The 21,950-nt window shown below is 39.3% G+C and overlaps 1 protein-coding gene across 5 annotated transcripts in view; it reads right to left on the bottom strand.

Annotated features, from left to right (window-relative positions):
- GLI3 (GLI family zinc finger 3) overlaps positions 1 to 21,950 on the bottom strand; it is a 206,784-nt gene that overhangs the window by 38,874 nt on the left and 145,960 nt on the right. For 4 of the 5 annotated variants that reach the window (XM_038125584.1, XM_038125572.1, XM_038125579.1 and 1 more), the window contains 4 exons: positions 19,742 to 19,943; positions 4,533 to 4,749; positions 2,970 to 3,086; positions 1,529 to 1,669 (listed from right to left, as the gene is read on the bottom strand). In XM_038125584.1, the coding sequence (XP_037981512.1) occupies positions 1,529 to 1,669; positions 2,970 to 3,086; positions 4,533 to 4,749; positions 19,742 to 19,943 (677 nt within the window). The remainder of the gene's footprint in view (positions 1 to 1,528; positions 1,670 to 2,969; positions 3,087 to 4,532; positions 4,750 to 19,741; positions 19,944 to 21,950) is intronic. The other variant, XM_038125589.1, reaches the window with a different exon arrangement.

Genomic DNA, 21,950 nt, shown 5'->3' with positions numbered 1-21,950 from the left:
TTTATCATCATAATTGGGATAATTTCTGAATACTGAAAGGTTTCCCAGGCTTCACAAAGCTTCAGCCTTACAATTGCTAGCATATATATAGACTGTGCCTATGCAGAGCCCCATATGATGTTATTTGGTCTGTTTGCACAGATTCAATTCAAAGACCAACATTTGATCTTTTAATTTAAATGTGTCAAACCACTTGCAGAAGCCATTTGTATGGCACTTCTTCCCCAAAAGGTACTGTGACACCAAAACAGTTTCTCCTCACATTTCAGTTTGGCCGATTCAAATGCTAGGGAATTATGTGTGCAAAATGTTTCAAAGTATTCTTGGAAATATGTCACATTTTTCATATTACTTTAGTTGTTGATAGTCTTTCATTTATCATTATTGTTGCTACTGCTACTGCTACTACTTAACAATAACAAGAACCTAAAAATACATATTGATGAGTAACAGCAACATCAAGAGGTTCTCACACTCCAGCAAGTGAAAGCTGACATTGCTTCACTAAAGTTAGCTTTGCAGGATAAGCTACCCTTTGGCATAGTGTTTGGAAATATATGGTGGGTTTGTTTTTATTTATTTTGGGTGACAAAGTGGATTTTTCAACTAGTTATTTCAGAAGTACTAGCCACATTCTCTAATAGATTTTGCATGATCTCGAGTAAAGTATTAAACAGTTTTCTGAACTAAATAAAATTCTGTCACACTGCTCATTTGCTGAGGATGTTCCTCTCTGTACTAGGAATTCAATTTTTTTTCAGAGTATTCAATATGTTCTATGATGCCAGTAAATAAGAGAGGTGCTGCTAGTTAAGGAGGTTAGAACTGCAAGGGATTGTACTTGTCAGGTTGTAGTCTGAATTTTGATTGTCCACTTTCTATCTTACAATACTACCAAACGTACAAATTGTTTATTTGGGAGAGATGGCAGAGAGGAATAAAAAACAAGGGAGATAGAATTAATATTTGGTGCAGCACAGAAAGGGTTCTACAGTTTGCTTTTGCTAAAACTACTTAAGTAACTCATGTATTAAGCCAAATAGTAACTCATGTATTAGTCCTCATGTATTTAGCCAAATAATCCCTTTTGGTTTACACACAACAGTGAAAAATTAAACCTCTCTTAGGGAAGGGAAAAAATTCCCCTCACCCATTTCTACTGTTACAGCCCCTTTGGGGAGAAAAAAATCAAACTTGGCTAAAGGTTAATAATCATTCATGTCCAGCTTACTATTACTCAATAACTATCAAAGTCTCTAACTCAAAATAGCGTTTGCTGGCTTACAGGATCAGAGCCATTACAATCTCTGTGGAAGACTTTATTGAATTTTACACTAAGCTTTAGCTGACTGAACAGGTCAAGCACTGTGGCTTCGAGTTTTCTTTATTCTCAGAAACTCATAAACCCCTCTCCAGTTTGCAGCTCTGTTAGCTAAGAAACTTGACTCAGCATAGGGTCAGGAAAGCTGACCCCCATGAAAAAGGTCATGTAGTTTTAAAACCTAGTTCCTGAATACCATTAACTTACATGCACTAGCTGTTCCTGCGTGTCAAACTCCCGGGAACAGCCTTCCCAGTGGCAGTTTGTCTCATAGACCACTTCAGGCTCCTGTTTGCTTTCATCTTTGTCCCCTTCCTCTTTTACCAAGGTCATTCCTTCTGGCTGTTCCTGGAGAGAGGAAAGAAACAGGGGTGAGAAGAAGAGAGAGGAAATTCTGAAACTGAGGAGGAAGAAAAGTGAATTACTTCAGCATTAAAAGAAAGATAATGGGGGTGTGTGGGTGTGTGGGTGTGAGTGTGGAGGAGGCAGGGGAGGGAGGATTATTTTACTCTCACTTCACTATGCTACTCCATTCTACAAAATACAGAAGCCCAAAACAGGCCTGATAAGCCAGAAGCCATTTGCAAACTATACATGTAAAATAAATTCTTAGTTCCCTTTACATTTCAATTAAAAATAAATCATAATGGCCTAGCTTCCCACACACTTTATTTAAGCAGCTTGTTATTTGTGCACCTGGCTTTCATGATTCAGTGGCACCACTAATGTGAAAGGCACTATTCAATATAGTTGAATTAATTAGAATTTGATTTTAGTACTAGCGTTGGGCAGAAATTGGATCACCAGTAATCCAGTGTGTTTCCATTGTTAGAACAGTAACAGGTTTGCATGCTAAAACCCTTCCAAGAGCAGACTGGTAATTTCTGAGTTACTTGTTAGTCTGTTCTCGTCCTTAACATGTGCATAAAAGGGGTGAATAGGGGATGAAAGTATTTAATTTTGGGGTTAGATTTCCCACCTCCAGTTCATCAGCCTCATTCTCCCCAGCTTGTTATTTGCTGAGGGTAAGAGTCAGATGTTAGTATAAACATTTGGTTCAGATTATGCACTCCTGCTATTTTTCCACTTCAAACCTGCTGAAGGATTTAGACTAGACAGACCTCTGCTTTGTTTTCCTGGATTCACTCACAAGACTGAAGCTCTGATTCTCATCTCCCCTGAGTCACTGTAAATCAAGAGTCACTCTACTAAAACCAGTGGCATTAACTGGTATAGAAAGTACAGCAAACGAGACTGGAGCCTGACACAGGCGCCTCAGTGCAGTACAGCACTAAGACCCAGGAAAAGTCAAGGTGGCCTTAAGTATTTTTGCTGAACAGAAAACATATCCTTAATAAAGACCTGAATGTCTCTTGTTCACTTTTCCGTGGCAAACAGAGCGTTGAGCATGCTCTGACTGGTCGGAGGTGCCTCTCCATCAGCCTCCTTCCTCTCTGCCCTCATCCTGCCACAGACCCTGCACCCCAGGAGCTGCTCGCACTTAACCCTGGCTACTGCAAGCTGAGGCTGCCTGTGTGTGCAGCACACAAAGTGCAAGGAGCCTAAAAAAGTGTGTGTCACAGGAAAAGGTGCATTTTCACTCCAGCAGCAAGAGGAAAGGCTCATGACTGGAATCTGGCTGCCATACCTGCATGCTTCCTGCTCCCGGGCTGGGCAGGTCCTCGTCAGGCTTTATCTTGGAGCGCTTGTTGTGCATGGGGTCTCCTGTGCTGCTCACTGCAGATTCACTTGTGGGTTTATTCTGCTGCAGGCAGGTGGGGATTTTTTTTCCCCCCAGAAGAAGACAAAATTAGACTGTGATAAATATGTGGCTTTGAACAAAAATATGCAGCATCTGCTCAGCAACTTTGTATGGAGAAACTGCACTGTTAATTATATTGGATATGCAATAACATTGTTCTTCAATTACATAGCATTAACTCATGGAAGAGCTGCATTGCTCAACCTTGTAGCAGAGCAGGGAGGGAGTGGGAAGGGGAGCATTTGATGCAATTCCTTGCTACAAACCAATGCTGGTTTTGTCAGAGCAGTGAGAGGTAGGAAGAACTTGATTTTCTACATAATGACAACTTTGGAAAGGCAATTTTGAAAAGGAAAATCCCTGCGTGCTCAAAGAAACACAAGAGAAACATTTATTTTTTCACACTTGAAGGAAAGGTTTTGCATTTAATATCTTCACACAAGATCTCAACTTCTTTACTATGTTTCCCATTATAATGGGTGGATAGGAAGAACTGAATGCTACTGTGAGACTCAGCCAAAAAATCCTAGACGAAGTCCTGGATTCTCACAAGTTAATAGCAAAATAATTGATGTGAACAGGCCAGAATCTTGTTTTTCTCTTGTTTGGCTCGACTGAACACCATTATCTACACCTGCAAATGGATCTTGTAGGAATCCAGAGATCTTTTAGAGATATCTGAACTTGCAAGGACCCCACAAAAAATCAATATGTTTTCTACAGCAGTATGTTCTTCCTCTACATTTGTAAAAGCTAGCCAGGAGATAAACAGCTTCCAGACTGATAAATAACCTATCCCAGGTCATCTAGAAACAAACAGCACTAGTTAATAAGAGGCAAATCAGAAACCATGATAAACTCCACATTAGGGGCCTGATTCACTGCTGCTCATTCCCAGCTTTCGAGACTACACCTTACTGAAATGCTTAATTCAAACTCAGTAAGTCCAATTTGGCACAAATCAGAGAAAAAACCTTCAGTCCTCTTCGCTGTCTTTGAGTTACTTTCTTGCTCACAGAATTACTTGCTTCAGGTTACTCACAGCTGTACAAGGAGGGCAGAATATGACCCTGTATATCCTACGGTCTGATTTGAAGCCTGATTTGAAGGTGAAGCTGCTAACCTTTAAAACATTGCTGTTTTGATGTGTTTTGCCCCTTTTCTTACCCCCCACCTCTACTAGGTTCCTGTATAAGATTGAGGAGAGGCAGTATGGAATGGGAAGCTGCTACTGGAATATTTATGAGGACTAAAAAGCACACTACCAATCAGAAACTGCACCAACTGCACTCCTGTGATTCATAATAAAGTGACTGCAAGCACTAGAGCTACAAGAAAACTGTTATCAAAGGGTCTCAGTGACAGTGGTGATTAATTGCCATCGAGATGATGCCATTTATTTAATTTTTAAATTAATGGGAAGTAAAGGTTTCTTTTGTTGTCTCTCACCTGTGTGGACTCAGAAGGTCCAGAGCTGACCTGGACAGGGTTCAGGACACTGGGGATGCCAGGGATAGGTCTCTGGGTAGGAAAAGTTGGAGCAGGATGGATGAGTGGAGGGCTGTGTCCAAAGGCTGAACCTAGGCTTTGCTGACGACTTATAATTTGCTGATGCATTTGCTGGAGGGATACTGGTGTAGGAGGGTATGTGAAACTCAGAGCAGGGCTGAATTTGGGAGAAAAAGGAGGGAAGAGGAAGGAAAAAAAGATGAGGATCATTATGGTAAGGAACTTCACAGATTAAAACTTTAAAATATATTTGATATCTTTAAACTACTTGGAGCCAGATTGTCCCCTCCCCCTCATATCCTTCTTCATGCCCCAAAGGATGATAAATCCTGATTTTAAATCCAGAGTTGCTGGATTTACTAGTGAGTACAAAAATGGTACTATAACAAAACATAACATTTTTTCCTAACCTCTACCAGGAAACTACAGAAAGCGGACCGAAATAAAATTCAGAAAAACTGAAATAAAAGGCAGGCAGTTCAATAACAGCTATTTATTGCAATAACAAACTTTATATAAAGAAAAAGAATGGGTGCCTACATGCTTTATAGTACTTTTATTGATAATGCACTTCCCCTATGTTCGTGTGTATGAAGCAGCTCCTTTAATCTTGGCTCATGCTACACTTTTTCATGTGTCTCTAGATCTTATTACAAGAGGAGAGAAAATCAATTGGTTAAATGTGTTCTGAACACCATGCTTGTCATATCACTCATTTGTTTGCAAAGATGGAAAGCTCAGTTCATCCAGAATGTCACCTAAAGAATTTCCATCAGTGCCGTTTGGTTACAGAAACTGATGGATTAACCTTTCCCCTCTGAAATTGGTGATCAATGACTTCCAATGTAGAAATATTCCAATGGGAAAGCACTTCTCCTTCTTCCAGTTAAACAACATTAAATGTCTATTAAAGCCCATTATGTATGTTAATACCTGTCATCACTTCATTACTTCACCGTATTTCCCAGACCACAGTGACTTAGGGGGAAATTACACTGCCATCTAAGGACCTATTCTGTGGGTAGTGCAAAAGCATTCTTTGTGTCACACTCGAGAAATAAATGGTGCGGAACTAAATCTTCAGACACTGGAGTAAGAGATCCTCCTATAAATATTTGCCAATAGCTTCCAATCATAAAGGGGAAAAAAATTAAAAGAATATTCATTGATTAAAAAAAAATACACTGAACTACCAGAGTTCAAAAAAACCACAGGAATCTAAAACATTTTGTCTCAATAGAGAGGGGTGCGGGCATTATATGTTCCAAGAATCAAGGCTTCTTCTAGTGTCAAATTTGTCCAAATTAACAGTCTGGAGTCTTAATTGCTCTTGCTGTTAAATGCATTAACTGAAAATACTGTGATACAAAAAGCTAAAATAATTTCAACCATTTTAAGTAATAATTCTACAGAAATTCTGTGTTCATTAATATGACTATACATTTTGTCTGTTTGACTATAATCCATAAAAAGACAGCTTCGATGTGATTACATTACTATTATTCCTGGTGAGAACTCTGCATTACAACAGTTTGCCCATTTAGGATGGAATATCATTAAGAATACCCTGGGAGAATTTTACTGGTCTTTGAGGAACTCTCTTTTCATTCTGCATTGTATTCTTTCTAATAAAGGGAGGCAGAAATGTAGTGAAAACAGTAATTGTTCACAGCAAGAGTTAGGGAGAAATCAGTAATAATATTCAGTTATTGAAGCTCTATAGTCCCTGCTAGTGCTCCTGTAAGCAACCATGAATGATTACAGCACGACTTAGCTAAGGTAGCCACTATGGATGATTAATAGGACATTAATCAAAAGATGCATATCAGGCTTAGAATTTGTTCACAAGCTTTCTTCTAATAGCTGATTTCATGTTCACTGAGCTCTATGCCAGTTTGTTCAATTTATTCTTCAGTGTACAAGCCATTCATCAAAGAACATAATGATTTAAAACCCCTTTTCCTTTTTAGTGAACAAACATTGCTAAGTGTAACTACTCTGGTCTGTTCATTAAAAACCACACAATTACACTGCCACAGATGAAGCTGAAAACAAAGCCTCTTTACTATACCCTGGTGTTTTTTGCTTCCACACATACACAGTGAGTTTACCTCATACACTCAAACACTAGACGGCACCATTCTGAAGATGCTGTCAAATTCACCAAGATCAACAAACACGACACACAATCAGTTTAGATGAGGTATTTTATTTCTCTGTGAGTGGTTAAATCCTAGGACACTTTCACCTTCAGATGAGTCAGTTTAAAATAAAAAAAAATAAGTGGACTGATTTCATTGGCAGTTCCAAGCACACAGCAGCCTTTGGAAATACAGGTTTGGGGGTTTTTTGACTTTTTTTTCCATTTGACCATGCACAACAACACCTATCTTTGCAAGTCCAGATTCAAAACTTTTGTAATGTCCTTCTGGCCCCCTACATGGTAAAAAGACAATTGTATGACTCAAGCAGTGCAGTGCTTAAACATAAGTATACCTGCTATTCCCCTCCCTACATAAATTATAATGGCCTCCACCAAAAGGATAGATTTTACCTCCTAGAGATGTCCTTGTTATTTACATCTGTGTTCACACCATACAAGCAGTATCCAGAAAGAGGATACTAAGCCAGGCATTGACAAAACTGTAAAGCACAACAGAGGAGATAGACATCATCTTAGCAAGAGGTTCTTACTGGAAAACAGTGACACCAGCAGCAGATGCTTTAAGACACAGCTGGACAGATGTGCCAGGGGAAGGAGGAATCATTTTTTCTTTAGTATCTTTCTTTTACCCTGTGCTCATCAGCAACGGTTGAGTCTAAGGGACTCGGGTTTTCCTATGGAGCCTAAAAACCTGCACTTCATTCCCTCTACCTCCAAACTTCAAACGTCTCAGTATGAAATGAAAAGGTGATTGCGAGGGAACAGAGGAATAGCCAGCACAGCCAAGGGGAGTAACTCAGAAATGGAGACAATGGTTCAGCCATCAGGGTGACTTCTTAAATAGCTGAGGTATCTGCCTTCAAATAACAATTCTCTCCAGCTGTTTCTGGAGAGCTCCTCATAAGGCAAGTTGACCTGGCTGGGTTTAATGTCACTCACATGCAAGATGTTGTCACTGGGCAGCCTGGAGGATTTTTCTGATTTGAACAGATCAGAAGGTTCTGAAGAGAACAGAAGGTGGTAGGTCTTTCTCTGCCTTTCAGAGACCATACAATAAAGTTAATGCTGAGGGCCAAAAGGAAGAAAAATAAATCAAAGCCCTCAGCATTGCTGGTGCGCTCTACTGGGAAGGGAAGGCCTGGATTCCTGCCCTCCTTCCCGAAGTTTTTCACTGCACTTTGTTCAGCAGCTCCTGAATACAGGACGGATGGTGAATCTCTGTAGCACAGAGCCCCATGTGATCCATCTGCTTTGACCAGCTGGCCCTACCAAGCTCCCGCTGCTTCCCAGCCAGGCAGCCAGCATCAGCAGGAACAGTGGACAGTGGCACCAGCTGCCCTTGTCCAGTTGTTTCAATATTGTCCATTTATAAATGTGCAGCAGTGTCACTCAGGAACCACCTAAAATTCATGCCCAAAAGCAGTAAACAAAACCTGAAAGTAGTGATTTTGAGACTCTGGAACTACTAAAACCAATAATCAATTTTTTCAAAAGCAATGAGTAGTTCCAGAGGCCTCATTTTGAGTCATGTTTCTTTTATGATACTTTTAAGAGGCTGCATTTCAGAAAAGGAGAGCTCAAGACTTCCAAAATCCAGATGCCAGAAGAACACGAGACTCCTGCCCCAATTGTTCATGTTTTCCAAAACACCAGCCACTTCCAAAAAAATCTTGGATTCACAGAAATTTAATGAATTATGAATCTTTTCCTTCCATCTACCTACTGAGATATGAAAATTGACACCACTGGAGGGAATTTCATTTGTATTTCTGTTACAGACTTTTAAACAAAATAGAAAAGAAGATGAAAACATATATGGCCACTAAAAATTACATGCCTTTTTAGTTGTTGAGTTTTATGAGGAATAAAAGTTAGAAGAAACATGTAATATTTCTGCTTAAGCATTCAATAACTCATATACACTGACAGAAAAGTCCATCAGTGATATAATTTATTTTATCATACTGTGGGCTTCTGTGTCTCTCTGTCAGTCTGTCCGTCTGTCTCTCTTCTCCTCATCTGCAAAGTCTCAAACCTCCTTCACTGGAGGTAATGCAGGGAGGGCAGTGGACTACATTGCAATTACATGAGCACATCAAATTTTAAAGAACAGACTTCAAGAAGAAAAACAGACATTATAATCAAAACCAAACTCTGTGGCTACTTTGTGGCTGTCCTGCTAACAAGGTCGTCCAGTTTCTGGTCACAGCTGCAGAATTTACCACAAAACATCTGTGAATTAAAGTCAGGAAAAAATCCTTCTTTCCTATACATTGCATAGATATGCCTAAGGAGGCAAAAATGCTAAGGAGATTCCAATTTTGTAAATACTGCAAGGATTGTCTCACTGTTTCACAGCAATTTTCTTCCCAAAAACTCTGAAGGCACCCTCTTTGGGTTATAAAATGCAAAGTTCTGTAAGATCTGATGCATGGAAATCTTGCACAAGTATCTGAGTGCTTCCCCCTTTTTGGTTCTGCCTTTGCAAGGTTTTAGGACAAGAGCTTCCCAAGCATGTTAATGAGGGAGCATTTAATGAAAGACATAGGGGAACAGCTTGAAAGAGAGTAAAAAAAAAACCAACCATTTGTGGACTTTTAGAATAGCTGCAGACATAGTTAGCAGGTTCATATGTGACCAGACAAATCCAAAGATAACAGGTCCATACTGAAATACTGAAGGGAACAAGCAAGAATGTATACTTTGGGGTTGCTAACCTAAAGAACATTGATGCTGGGAGAGCACTAAGAGAACAAAAGTGAACAAGCAGGGGTGTTCATGTGCTTCTTAAATAGAATCCCCTGTTTGCACCATGAGAGACACACTAACTAGAGTAACACCTCTAGTTTGACCCAGTGGGATATTTTTAATATTTTTCTTCATTTTTAAACTTCAGAAAGATAAATTTGTTTCTTTGGGGAATCTTTATTTATTCATATAGACCCACATTATGTTTACCATATTAAAAGTTTGTTTCCTAGCCTCTATCGTAAATATTTCCTGTGTCAATTGAAAATCCAAAACTTTCTTATTCTATGCAGCACTCATTACCTGCCTTTCCCTTCCTCTCTTTTCTTTTTTTAAATAGTTGAAATTATTTCTATACCTTCCTCCTGTCCAGTCTGAGAAAAACCAAGTAAACTATTTCAACTAATCCATATAATTTTTCAGGCCTCTGATCTTTTTCTTTGCTTGTCCTTGTTGTACCCCAACTGCCCAACACTTTTTGAAATAAAACAATGCAGAACAGGTCACTGGACAGGAAAGCAGGGCATAGTGAGACACACTGTGTCCATCTAGACCATAGGGCAGGAGAGGGCTTCAGGCCTTTTGGCCTTTGAAGGGTCTTTGATGTCTGTGTGGTGCATCCACAATCCTAACATTCACTTAATGAGAGAGGGTGCAACTAGCATTTGAAGGCCCTTCCAGACTTGTCCCAAGGAAAAGCCTTGGGACTTCCTGTTTGCCCTACAGCCTCCATCACTTGTTCTTGCCATCAGGGACCTACACTAGACAGACTAAATTATACAAATCCCTCCAAAAAGCACCGCAGTTCACGAAAGGGCTAAGTAGTTTGTAGGTGGACTGCCTAATGCTCAATAAAGCCGATCATCACAAACTAGGATAACACCTAGTTAACTTTAAAATGCAATTCTGTTTGGAGCAATTTACCCACAATACATGTAATACTCATGCTCAAGTAGGTATAGATGTCACCACTTTGTCTCATTATCCCGTAAGAGTTGCATGAAGCCTGTGGACAAGGGAAACCAAGAAATGGGGGTTAGTAGGAAGCTATTAATGTTGGAAGAATATCCAGACTCACTGAATTCAGTGATGTTTTTATCCTTCACTTAGACCAGGCCAGGATTTCACCTTTAGTTTTTCATTTATATTTTCAAATTCCTTATAAATTGTTTAAGAAAGTTGGTAAGAGGCAAACAAGAAACTTTACTGTTTGGATGGACCCAAGTACTATTCAGGAAAGCACCCTAATACCTCTTAAATACTTCTGAAGAGGGACTGACTTCAGCAAGTCCTTAAGTGCTGTCCTAAAGCCTGGGTCTTACAGACACAGTAATCTCAACTGAGATATGTCATAATACAAGTCATAAGTTTAAAGTGATCAAATACTGCTTTTTACATGCTCAGATGCTTTTTTTAAAAAATAAAAACGAATAGAAACAGCTTCATTCATCCCCTGATAAATTGCCATGTAGGAGCCACTGTTCAAAACACAGGACATCTGTAAGCATGGCTGGGAGCTGAGCCATGGGGGCTGAGGGATCTGCATAAGCTGACTTCATGCATAGAAGTTGATATAGATCTTTTGATGGAACAATGCATACGTATAAGATGCAGCCAGGAACACTGCATACTCAGATGTGAAAAGCTGTGGACAGTCAGCAGGACAGAATCATGGTTAGACCTCAGCAGAGGTGTAGAAGGAAACAAGCCAGTGAGTTCTCCTTAGACAAGGATGCAGAAGAAAAGAAGCAACCAGTAACAACATGTAAGAAAACCGTCTCCTGATATTTAAACTGGCAGAAACAGGAATTATATATGTTCCTTGTAAACACACAGGAGTGAGTGAAAAGAAGTTTCCAACTCTGTCCTCTACTTGTCCTCATGGCAGCAACCTGCAAGAGTGAATGTTGACAATTGCTCAGGACACACGAGTGACAAATCCCTTGGCAACCTTGCAGCCCTGAAGAGATTTGTGAAACTCTTACAGTTTCAAGTATCTTAGACACAAATCAAAAACCAAACAGCATTACAGGAAGAGAGACTTTAAATTGCACTTCTGTTAGGAGCAATTTACCTAATATGTCTAATACTTATTCTAATAAAAAATTATGCTTTAAATTCTGTTCCTTTCTCCAATTTTTTAACTGACAACACTACACTTTGAGTAGGCAAAGCAGAAAAGTCATCATTAGTTTTTATGGCTTGCTACTCAAGTACAGGGGAAAACAATGCCAAACTTTGACTATGAAACCAAACATAGTGTGATCTTGAATGCAGATATGAGACTTGAAATCCTTTGAAAAAAATATTTCAAAAATGACTAGTTTTCAAACATCCCTCTGCATTTGTAATGCTGACACATTGCATTAAAAATCACTAACTTAGAGACAAGTCATCTAAATGAATTTGTAAAAAGACATATCCTCCATCTAATTAAGTAGAGCATGTATTTTACTAGGTGTTCCAGTTTTCATCAGATAATAACCATCATTGTACAATCGTATTTAATTCACATACATGATTGCTCCCCCCCCTTTTTTTTAATTTTTCTATTACCAGTTTAAAATTAACAGAGTCTGTGGTTTGTACTTTCTCTTCAGCTTGCCTTATTATCTATTCTGTTTTATCTGCTAGGCTAGGTGAAGTTTTTCTTCATTAATACATTGCCATATCCAGAGTAAAATGACATAGTTTCACTGAGAGCAACGGGGCCACACTGATTAACCTCATGTGCTCAGACAGCACTGTCAGCTTTGTCCTTCTCACTGGATTATTCCTGTGAAGGAATCCTTAGTATCCTTACTGGACTCTGTATTAATGGTACCTTGCATAATTTATCTGTGCTCCCTCCATGCAAGTTCATGCCACTTCTAGCAAACATAATTTTGAATTAAATTCATGGCTAAGCACTTTCAAGCTTCTAAAACTGGTATAATTTATTACATTCAAAGTGCTAATTAATACTTGCTTTTAGGGTCTGAAAATGAAGTAATGAAGTGCTAAACTCCAGCACACTTGTATTGGCTTGAGAACTTTCCCGGAACTAATACTGCTCTGGGTTCAGTAAATGAGCTTAAACTCTTTGAGTAACACTGAACCAGTCTGGAGCAAGTTGCTTTTATGCAAGTTGCTTCAAATGGACTTTTAATTACAAGATCTGTGACATACAGATTTACAGTCATGTATACATAATCTCACTTGTATATAGGTGCACCTGCACATGTAAATGTGCACGCAATACGTGCCTGTGTAGTCTGCATTCTTTATGTTGCTCAGCTCCCTAGATTTTACACTTTCCAAAGGCAGAATTCTTGCCTTTCATGTTTCTGGTGCTCCTGGTGAGAAACATCCACTACTTTCTAATGCAAGATGTAAGTGACCTCTGAAACAATCTCCCTGAATGTCACCTTCCTATAATCTATATGAGCTTTGTGCAGGAGGCTAGCTGCATGGTTATATTTTCACAGAGCCTGATATAGAGGCAACTTTCTGTAGTACTGGTGAATTCCACTTTTATTCACTTTGTGGCACTTCTCTGCCATTCACACTTCTTGAAAGAAGGTATGAAATGAAGCTATTATTGCATAATAGAGCATTATATTCCCTTCTCTAGATTAACCACAGTACAAAACCATGAAGAATAAAGCCCTATGTTGCACATATGTAAAGGTCTAGTTATAGTAGGACCTGTTTCCAGGTGGAGTTACACTTGGACTGAATTTGACTCAGTCTGAACTGAAACAAAGCCTTCATTTACAACATATTGCAAGCAATTAATTAGAAAGCTTTTAATGTAAGAAAGGCTTTTAGTCCAAGTCAGCGCTGCATCTAACTTAGGCAGATCCCAATGAGTGATAATAAAACAATGAAACACCTATATTGCTGACATAATTAACAAACTCTTTATCCTACACATCCTGTCATAACGAGCTTCTTGCAAAACATTGTTTTTAATGTATTTTGTTCTACTTGTGCTAAGCTAAACATGTCCTTTTCAATGTCATTAACCAGCATTTGAGTGTGTCTTTTTACACAGATTTTATTACAAAACTATACGAACTTACAACTTACAGTTTAAAACACAAATCAAAGGTAAGAATTAAGTAGTTGGATTTATGTAAAGGTTAGATCCAAATTCTCAGATGGGGTCTTCTGCTTCATTGTGCAATTGTCAGCAATCTGGGCATGGAATTGAGAAATGAAAAAAATTTTATCTGCATATGTGACAAAATTATTTTGAGCAGCATGGTGAAAGCTAAGTGGTTATCTTTAGAGCCCAGTATGCTAGATGAATGAGCAATACTGATAGCAAGATGCATATCGATACTGAAATGGAGTCAGAGCTACTCATACACTGGTTCTAAATTAACTGAGACAAATGACAAGAAGCACTTGCTTGTCTCAGTGCATTTCCCTCAATGAAGGAATGAAAATTTGATCAACATGAAGCTATGGCAAAAAACATGTTAAAACAATTGGCTGGAGAAAAAACCTGAAATAATCATGGTGCATTTAAATTGCTGCTCCTTCCCTGAAATATTATTGCACGTAGTAGGAGACTTTCAGACAGTATCAGCAGAAAAAACAATGCAAGAACTCTAAGAAGCAGACTGAAAACAACATCAGAAAGGAGATGAATAAGAGGAGACATAATAAGAATCTATAAAATATTGAATAATGAAAGAAGATTGAGAACATGAGGTCTTCCTGTCTTATAACTGAGACATTCTGTTCAATTTAAAAACTGGATAATTTAAACCGGATAAAAAGATACTCTTTCCTTTTTTTTTTTTAATTGCATAATTTTACTGTTGGGCTCTCTGCTAAAGATACTTTCAACTTTTCTCTGTTGATAACTTTATACTTCTTTGGATATCTTAACTCTGTTTTTGTTTTTCTCTTTATTTTCTCGTTGTGTTTGCAAAGGAAAACTAGAAAAATTATTACCTAGTCACTCATCTCTAGATACAACACACTGACTCATTACATAACAATCATTCTATACAAGGAGCTTATATGAGACAAGGAAATAATTGAGAACCCAATACCTGCTTGCAGAAACACAACTCTTGTCTTCTTCACTGATGTTAATCCACTGCTGTCTAAGCTCACTCTACAAACCGGGCTATCCCTTTCTAGTGCTCTTTGTGAAGGTATCCTTGTCACCATTCCCTGACGCTTCAGATCAACCCAGAGCAAAGTGACAGGAGCCAGAGCAGCCAGGGTCTGGCTGTAATTAACCGCACTATGTTAATTGTTCTGATGCTATCAGGGAAGCAGGGCAGCACATGGGGGAAAGAAGAAAGTGCTACTGTGTTTTCTCAGTTTCTTTCAAGGAGATCCCAAAGGGCTCTTGTACTCACATGAAACTTAATTTTCACAGCTTATGAGATGGCTAAGTTATATTCACAGTTGTATCTTCCTAGACCCAAAGAAAGTCTCTCGTATTAGATGAAATTACTGACTTAAACACCTTGGATCTGACAGGGAATTCAGATCACTTTCTGAAAACTGACTATGTAATTTGGGTATCACAGCATTGCCAAGGGACTAGAGGTTCTAAATTTCAAATCTTATAGAACATGAAGTCCCAGCCTCCTGTGTTTATTAAAGACCAGTTAATCTTTTGTAAAGGTTTTGAATCAGTACTCTTAATATCATGGGAAGTGATTACCCCCTCTAGATTCACTCTAAACCATGCTGTCTCTCAAAAAGAAGTGCTACTGAAGTGCAAAGTCTAATAATTGTCACAGGTAGCAGACATAATATTAAGTACGTCTTGACAAAGGATTAATAGCAGGGGTGCTGCACTGCAGGACTGAGGCAGGTAACCAAATGAGTAAATGTCAAATGAAGGATTATCCTCATTTGATGCTACTTCACACATCTCCTTTCTGCATAATCTCTCCCAGCTGAGACCTTAACCAGGTGTTTTCAAATGCACAAAGTAGAAGCTCTACCTGGTGTGCAAAAGGAGATCCACTATTAGCTGTCAGCAGGAGTGTCATCTCCTTTTCAAGTACTCAGCCAGTAGTCAGGACACAGCACTACACTGCCAGCTGACAATGGCAAAGCACCCGCCAAGCCAGCTCTCTCTGGATTGTGCTGAACTACTAATATTTATTATTCAATCTACAGTAGTATCCATGTCAAAGACCAGAGCCCTTCTGTGCTTGGCTTTGTACCAACAGAGACCAAAATGTAGCTCTTTTCACCTGATTTCATCCTCAGCATCCCACAGTGCTCATATAGAGGATCCAATGCTGAAAAGCTGTGTGAAGCGCAGGATGTAATCTTTCAGCCTCTTTTTTTCACCAATGCAAAGACCAGTGAGGTCCTGGAGACACTTTCTGAACACAAGTAGTACCTTTACAAAAACGGGTGTGAAAGAGCATTGAACCCACAAAATTAAACATACCAGAAGTAAACCTGCCCAAATCTTCATGTGCTGACTCATCAGCTTTTAGTTATGTAAGAGCACACCCCTTTTTCCCTCTGCACGATTCTTAACTCATTCAGTCCACAAGACACACAGTAGCCTTCAGCAAGAGGTCCTCTGGTACTTTTCCTCTCTGTTCCCAGAGTAATGCCCATAGGCCTTCCTTCCCTTGTATTTAAACCATCAGTGAATAAATAATTACTGACACCCTCCTGAGCTTCTCCACTGTGCTCATCACTGTATAATCTAATTGCTTCACAAAACATTAATGCTTTCAACCTCCCTCTGAGGTGAAGCAGAAGGATTCATTTTGCACAGGAACATGAATCAAAGAAAGATGGAGGCAAGAAGTGTCACTCATTGCGGTTGCCCAATTTCAGGCAAGAAGATCTGGGCTAGTTAACATGACACAGTATACAAAATGTTCAAAACAGCTGTCAGTATCTTCAAGTCATGGCTGTGAGCAATTTGACTCCTCTGCAAAATTAAGAGTGGTACGCTGGGACTCCAGAAGACAAAACTGAGCTTGGTGGTCACTTCTGAGTAGTTCAGTTTGCTCAGCATCAGTCTGGAATTGTGTTGCAAGAGCACAGTCTGCCCTCCAGGCAGCAAACAACCAGGTACGAGGTTCCCCCCTCTTTTAGGCTGTCTGGGACAGGTGAGGCAGTGTCCTGTGGCTCTCACTGATCCACAGAGGATGCTCAGGCTGTGCACTGAAGACAGGGGCCCTATAAATACTGTGCAACCCTGGAGATAAAGATGGTATCAGAGCACAATCACAAGGGGGCAGTACCTTCATTCTCTGAATGACTGGCTTCTGCACACTTTATTTTGCAGCCTGTTCTCTCTTCTGCTGCAAGTCTATGCTGTGTTATAGAAAGGCATTTTGTGCCAACTTGCTTAGCCTGTACAGTTTCTGGGCTGACTCCTGTCTCCTCTAAAGACTGCTTTCGCTTTCTGTTTCACAAAACTGTTATGGCTGGACAGACAACTGAGCCTCCACAGGCTTCCCAAGGAGGTACCAGAGCTACAGCTGCAGGGAAAAGTCCTCCTTCCTATCTGTGGGCCCTGGACTGGAACACGCTGAGTGCTTAGTTTATTTACCACATGCTAATAGAAACCTCTTAAGGGCTTATCACTGGCTAAATGGGACAATTTCTCAAGAACAGCAAAGATCACATCTACATCATCTAGGCAATATTCCTGGCAAAGTTCAGCTTCCCAGTAAAAAGGCAATAGTTCTTCTAGTTTGTACAGAAAAATCTCTTCTTCCCTAACCTCATTTGGATAAATTAATAACCTTGCTGATGTTTTTTGAAAATATTCAGCATTAGATAAGCATTTACCATGAAAAATGCTGCCAATTGTAAACTATTTGGACCAAGTTAAAAAAGATAGGAAACAACATCAAGAAGTAGAAGGACTATGTAATGTTAAGTATAGTTAATGCTACTGATACTATTGAAAGCAGAAATCCTTCCTGTCTTGCAATTCCACCTAGTGCCTTGCTGAATTGTACCATTTTCTTGCAGCAACTCCGATGACATTAACCTGCAAGTTTCTAGAAGCTGGGATTTTACACCAGGAATTTTTTTTTTCCTAGACTTTCACGGTTTTTTCTCGACTTTCACGGTTTTTTCTAGACTTTGATCATGGTTGCTGACAAGATTTTAAATGGGATGAGCCTACGGTTTTATTCAGTACAACAGTTCTTGTGCTGAATGCATTATTTGCAAGACAGTGAATATTAAATTAGGTTTTAATGACAGTCCTGTTGGCATTTAGTCTTGGAATTTATTAAGGCAATGAAATGTGGTTTGGATTTAATACCTTACATCACTGTTTATTTTGGTTTATATAGACAGGTTCACACAGGAGAAGTTAAAGGGCACCAACAGAGGTGAGTTGCAAAGCAGGAAGAAGAGCTCTCCCTTTCCTTCCTTTCAACTGAGAAGAATGGAAGTGTACATTTCCAACTTTGCATGCTGAATAGATATACTCTTATCAAAATGAAAAAAAAATATTAATTCAAAATCATGTGCAATTTTATACTATGCTTTCCTGGAAGTATGACCAGGAAGGGCTAAAACCTTTGGTCAACCACAGGCTGAGTCACAGAAGCATTGCTTTCTTCAGTGACACCAGTTCACAAGACTCACTTTGAACACTCCCTATCATCTTAGTCTTTGCCCACAGCCCCCTCTTTGCCCACAACTGTTTTCAACAAAACTATTCATCTGACTCCAGCTTTGCTTTGGAAGAGTAAAAGAAGAGAAGGCTTATGCGACTGTAGAGACTATGCCAACTTTCATGCACTATTTGCTTTACCAAAGCTACAAGCTATGGGAAAGGAGTTTAGTTATTAAGTGCCATCCCATCCTATTGACAGTGCAGATAGCACACCTCCACAGTTACATGTATCTGACGTCGTCCAACTGCTGCCAGCCATTGACATAAATCAAATTCCTCATTAAGGAGTTTCATAATTGGGACCATGGCTCCACTGACTGCCAAGCTGTATTGAGAGCAGTACCTGTACCTGTGGTAAATACCACACAGCTACTCAAGTACATCAGAGCTACGAAGCATGACTATTTAAAAGTCCTTAAAAAGGAAAACACAGCACTTACACTAATAGCAATATTTGCAGTGCTGTCACTCTCAGAGTTTGTCAGGCTCATGGTTTCTAACGCACCAGTTGTGTATCCCATCTTCTACAGGAGTGAAAACTCCCATAGCATTTTTTTTTTTTTTTAGCCCATACAGGGGGTCAAACCCATGACCTTGGTAGTATTTTTGAGCCTTTCCTAAAATGGGTGCCCCATCTCAAGAAACTACTGTAGGGACTCGCTCCTTTGCTTCAGTGCAAATTGAAGGTGGAAGCTGCTGTTAAGCCCCAGCCCAGAAGCACTCTTTGAGGGTAATAAATGCAAACCCAACATTTTCTGACACTTTGGAGAGGTGGGGGATTTTTTTTAGAATGCCAAAGGAGCTTTTCTCAGTTAACATATAGCAATGCCACAAACACAGAATGTTCTGCAGTTGCATCTCCATTTTTACTGCTGCAGTTCTTAATTTTCTTCCACTCCCTTTTTTCTTTTTATATTATTCCTTTAGTTCCCTCTCCTTTGTGCCCTATTTGCTTCCCTTTTCTGCACAACTCCTGTCCATCTCTTCATTTGCTACTCTGCTATTCTGCTCCAGAACAACCATTCCTGACTGTTTTCTTGCACACACAAGTGAAGCAGCCAAGTGAAAGTCACAGCATTTCTGATGACAGTACTTCCTTGGTATGAAAAAAAAAATTAGCCAAAGAATGTCAAATCTTTTGAGACAGGAAACAAAAAATTGAATACCCAAAAGTTACAGCCAAACATTTGGGTTGAACAGTACCATATTTCTCTTCTATACGTTCTGATGATTGTAATGTAGGAACATTTCACTGTCTATCATATCTATGGGCAGGAGAACCCAAGTGACTTAAGTAAAAACCTATCCTAGAGTTTCTTCTCTGAAAACGGATTACTGCACACTGTTTCTGCTGGTCAGACAAAATATTACCTGCACTGGACAATAATAGGCCAAAAAGTTCCTTGTGGCTACCTTTCTGAGCAAGAAAAAAAAATTTTATATTTTAAATTAAGCTCTGATGAACATACATTATAGAAACTGCAAAATGCACATATTCACAAAAAAAACCCCCACAAGTTACTTAAAGATGTGAGTATATGTTCACATTTGTGTGTGTGTGACACATAAATGAGAATATACAATTCAGGTAGCAAATACAATTCTTACCTTATTGCACTTGCAGACAAGTGGCCATAAGAACCACTGGCTGACGAGCTGCTACGAGAATTATTGAGAATTGTGACCAAGGAGTTTGGAGATGTCCGTATCATGGTCTGCAGGTCAAAGCTGTGGTCAGACAGGGGGGATATGGACAACGTGCGCTTTCGGCTTGGTCTAGCTGACAACCTCGGACTCGGAAACCTGGCGCCTGTTATGTAAACACAAATAATTATCCACCAGGGTACCTCATTGGATTTATTTCTTATCAGTGATGGGTAGAGGGAGACACCAGCACACTGTGACAAGCCCGCTCTCTTCATTTGTGATCTACTGGCCACGATTGAGGAAAATTAGGAAGAAAAATCTTTCTTCCTATGGCTTACCTCAGGGGAGCTCTGTTTATTAATGTGCAAGCAAAATGATAAATGGCTAAACAAAAGGAAAAGACTTTTATGAGTTATCCCTCTCATTTCTGGTGATTTATGAATCTGATGGCTTCTTAAGACATTCACATCATTAATTCAACCATGAGCAATGACACAGTGGTTCAGATCTGGGATACCAGCAAGCCCAAACCCACAACACTTTAATACATACAGCCAAACCTACATATGTCAAATGCAGTATAGAAATGAAGAGGCAGCTTTCCCTTTGTTGACCATAATTCTGCCAGGTGGATATTTGATGCAAAACTAAAAATCAGGACTAAAACAAACACTAAAGGGCCAGCTCTATCAGCAGAATTCAGATTGACATTCAGAGCATTAAAATGAGAAACAGTAGGCTTTATTTGAATTTGTCCAAGATCCCACAATATTCTTTTGTTGGGGTGTACAGGGGCCTACAACTGCTGAATTTCTTTAAAACTGGAGATTAGACTTTTCAAAGTGGCAAAGTGAAGGCAAATATACAGATACCACTTAAATAAATACACATTACATTTCTAAATTTTATGTCCTGATCTGAAAATCTCTACCTCTTCTGATCTATTTTACCATGTCATCCCAACTCTCTGCAGTCCTGACAGAAGATATATCACCTTAAATTTATTCCCTTTATTTAATTATTTTCTGTCTTGGTTGAGAGTAAGGAGAGAATTAGCTTCCCCACTGCACACTGAACAACTTCCTTTAACGGTACTGCTGCTTCTACCTTTTTAATCCCTTTAACCTGTAGTAAAGGACTGAATCCTAATGATTGTGACAGCCAGGGTCATGCAGGTCTTGGGTTTGATGCCTACATTACAGCTACTTCTCCTAGAGTCCCTGACATTCTCTGTTAACTTGCTAATAATTCACAGTTGGCCACAAGCATCCAGTATAGGTCTGACTTTCTTAACATCTTTGTGCCCAGGATCTTTTTTTTGCAGGGTATTTAAGTTTACATGTCTAACAATAACCAGGAGAAGAGCCCAAATGACTCTAATTAGATTCATCTCAAGATCAGAGCTAAATTAGAATCTAGTAGTATGCTTTCTTACACACCTGAGTGGGTTTCTCTTCTTTCTGTGCATGCTAGCCAAGATTTTAATATAGTATCAGGGCTGCCTTGTTAGTGCTGTTGTGACTGTGTGATCAGATCTCCATTTATAATCCTTATCCTCTTTGGCATCTGGGTAATACAGAGTTTTGTTCCTTCCTGCTCTGTCTCCACAAAAAGCCTTAGTCCATACAGCTCCAGTCTCTCAATGATTATTCAAGCTCTTGAGTCATCATTTAAAAATTCAGGTATAGCTATTTATTTATTTGTAAAGCCCACCACATCCTATTTTTTTTGTAATCTGTTTAATCTCCTTTTTAGGAGCTTGCTATTGTACTGTGTCTGATATTTTATTAGTGCTGCGCTTCATGTCTTTCAAAGGCAGAGATCTTTCACTTGTGCTAAAGTAAGAAACAACAATGATCAGCAGCTATAAGAAACTGCAAAATATCTAACAAGGAAATACAACATACATATCATGGTAAAACAAAAATAGTAGTAATTTGCACTTGCATCTTTAATCCACAATTTTTCTCTGCTGACTGTTCAGCTGGAATGAATTAAAACAATGCCTCTGAAGTTAGTGCTTGTAATGTAATTTACCCCAGATGAGGATACAATTCAAGTGCTTTATCATGGTTTTACAAGGGCATAGCTAAGTACAGACATTATACTCCCTGCAGTGCCCTGTACATTCTCAAAAACTGCTACGACTTCTCTCCTCCTCACCCTTTCT

The sequence above is a fragment of the Motacilla alba genome, chromosome 2 (assembly GCF_015832195.1).
Source record: "Motacilla alba alba isolate MOTALB_02 chromosome 2, Motacilla_alba_V1.0_pri, whole genome shotgun sequence".
In the NCBI taxonomy this organism is placed as follows: Eukaryota; Metazoa; Chordata; class Aves; order Passeriformes; family Motacillidae; genus Motacilla; species Motacilla alba.
The sequence above is the reverse complement of the archived record's forward strand: the minus strand, read 5'-3'. Positions and strand labels throughout refer to the sequence as shown.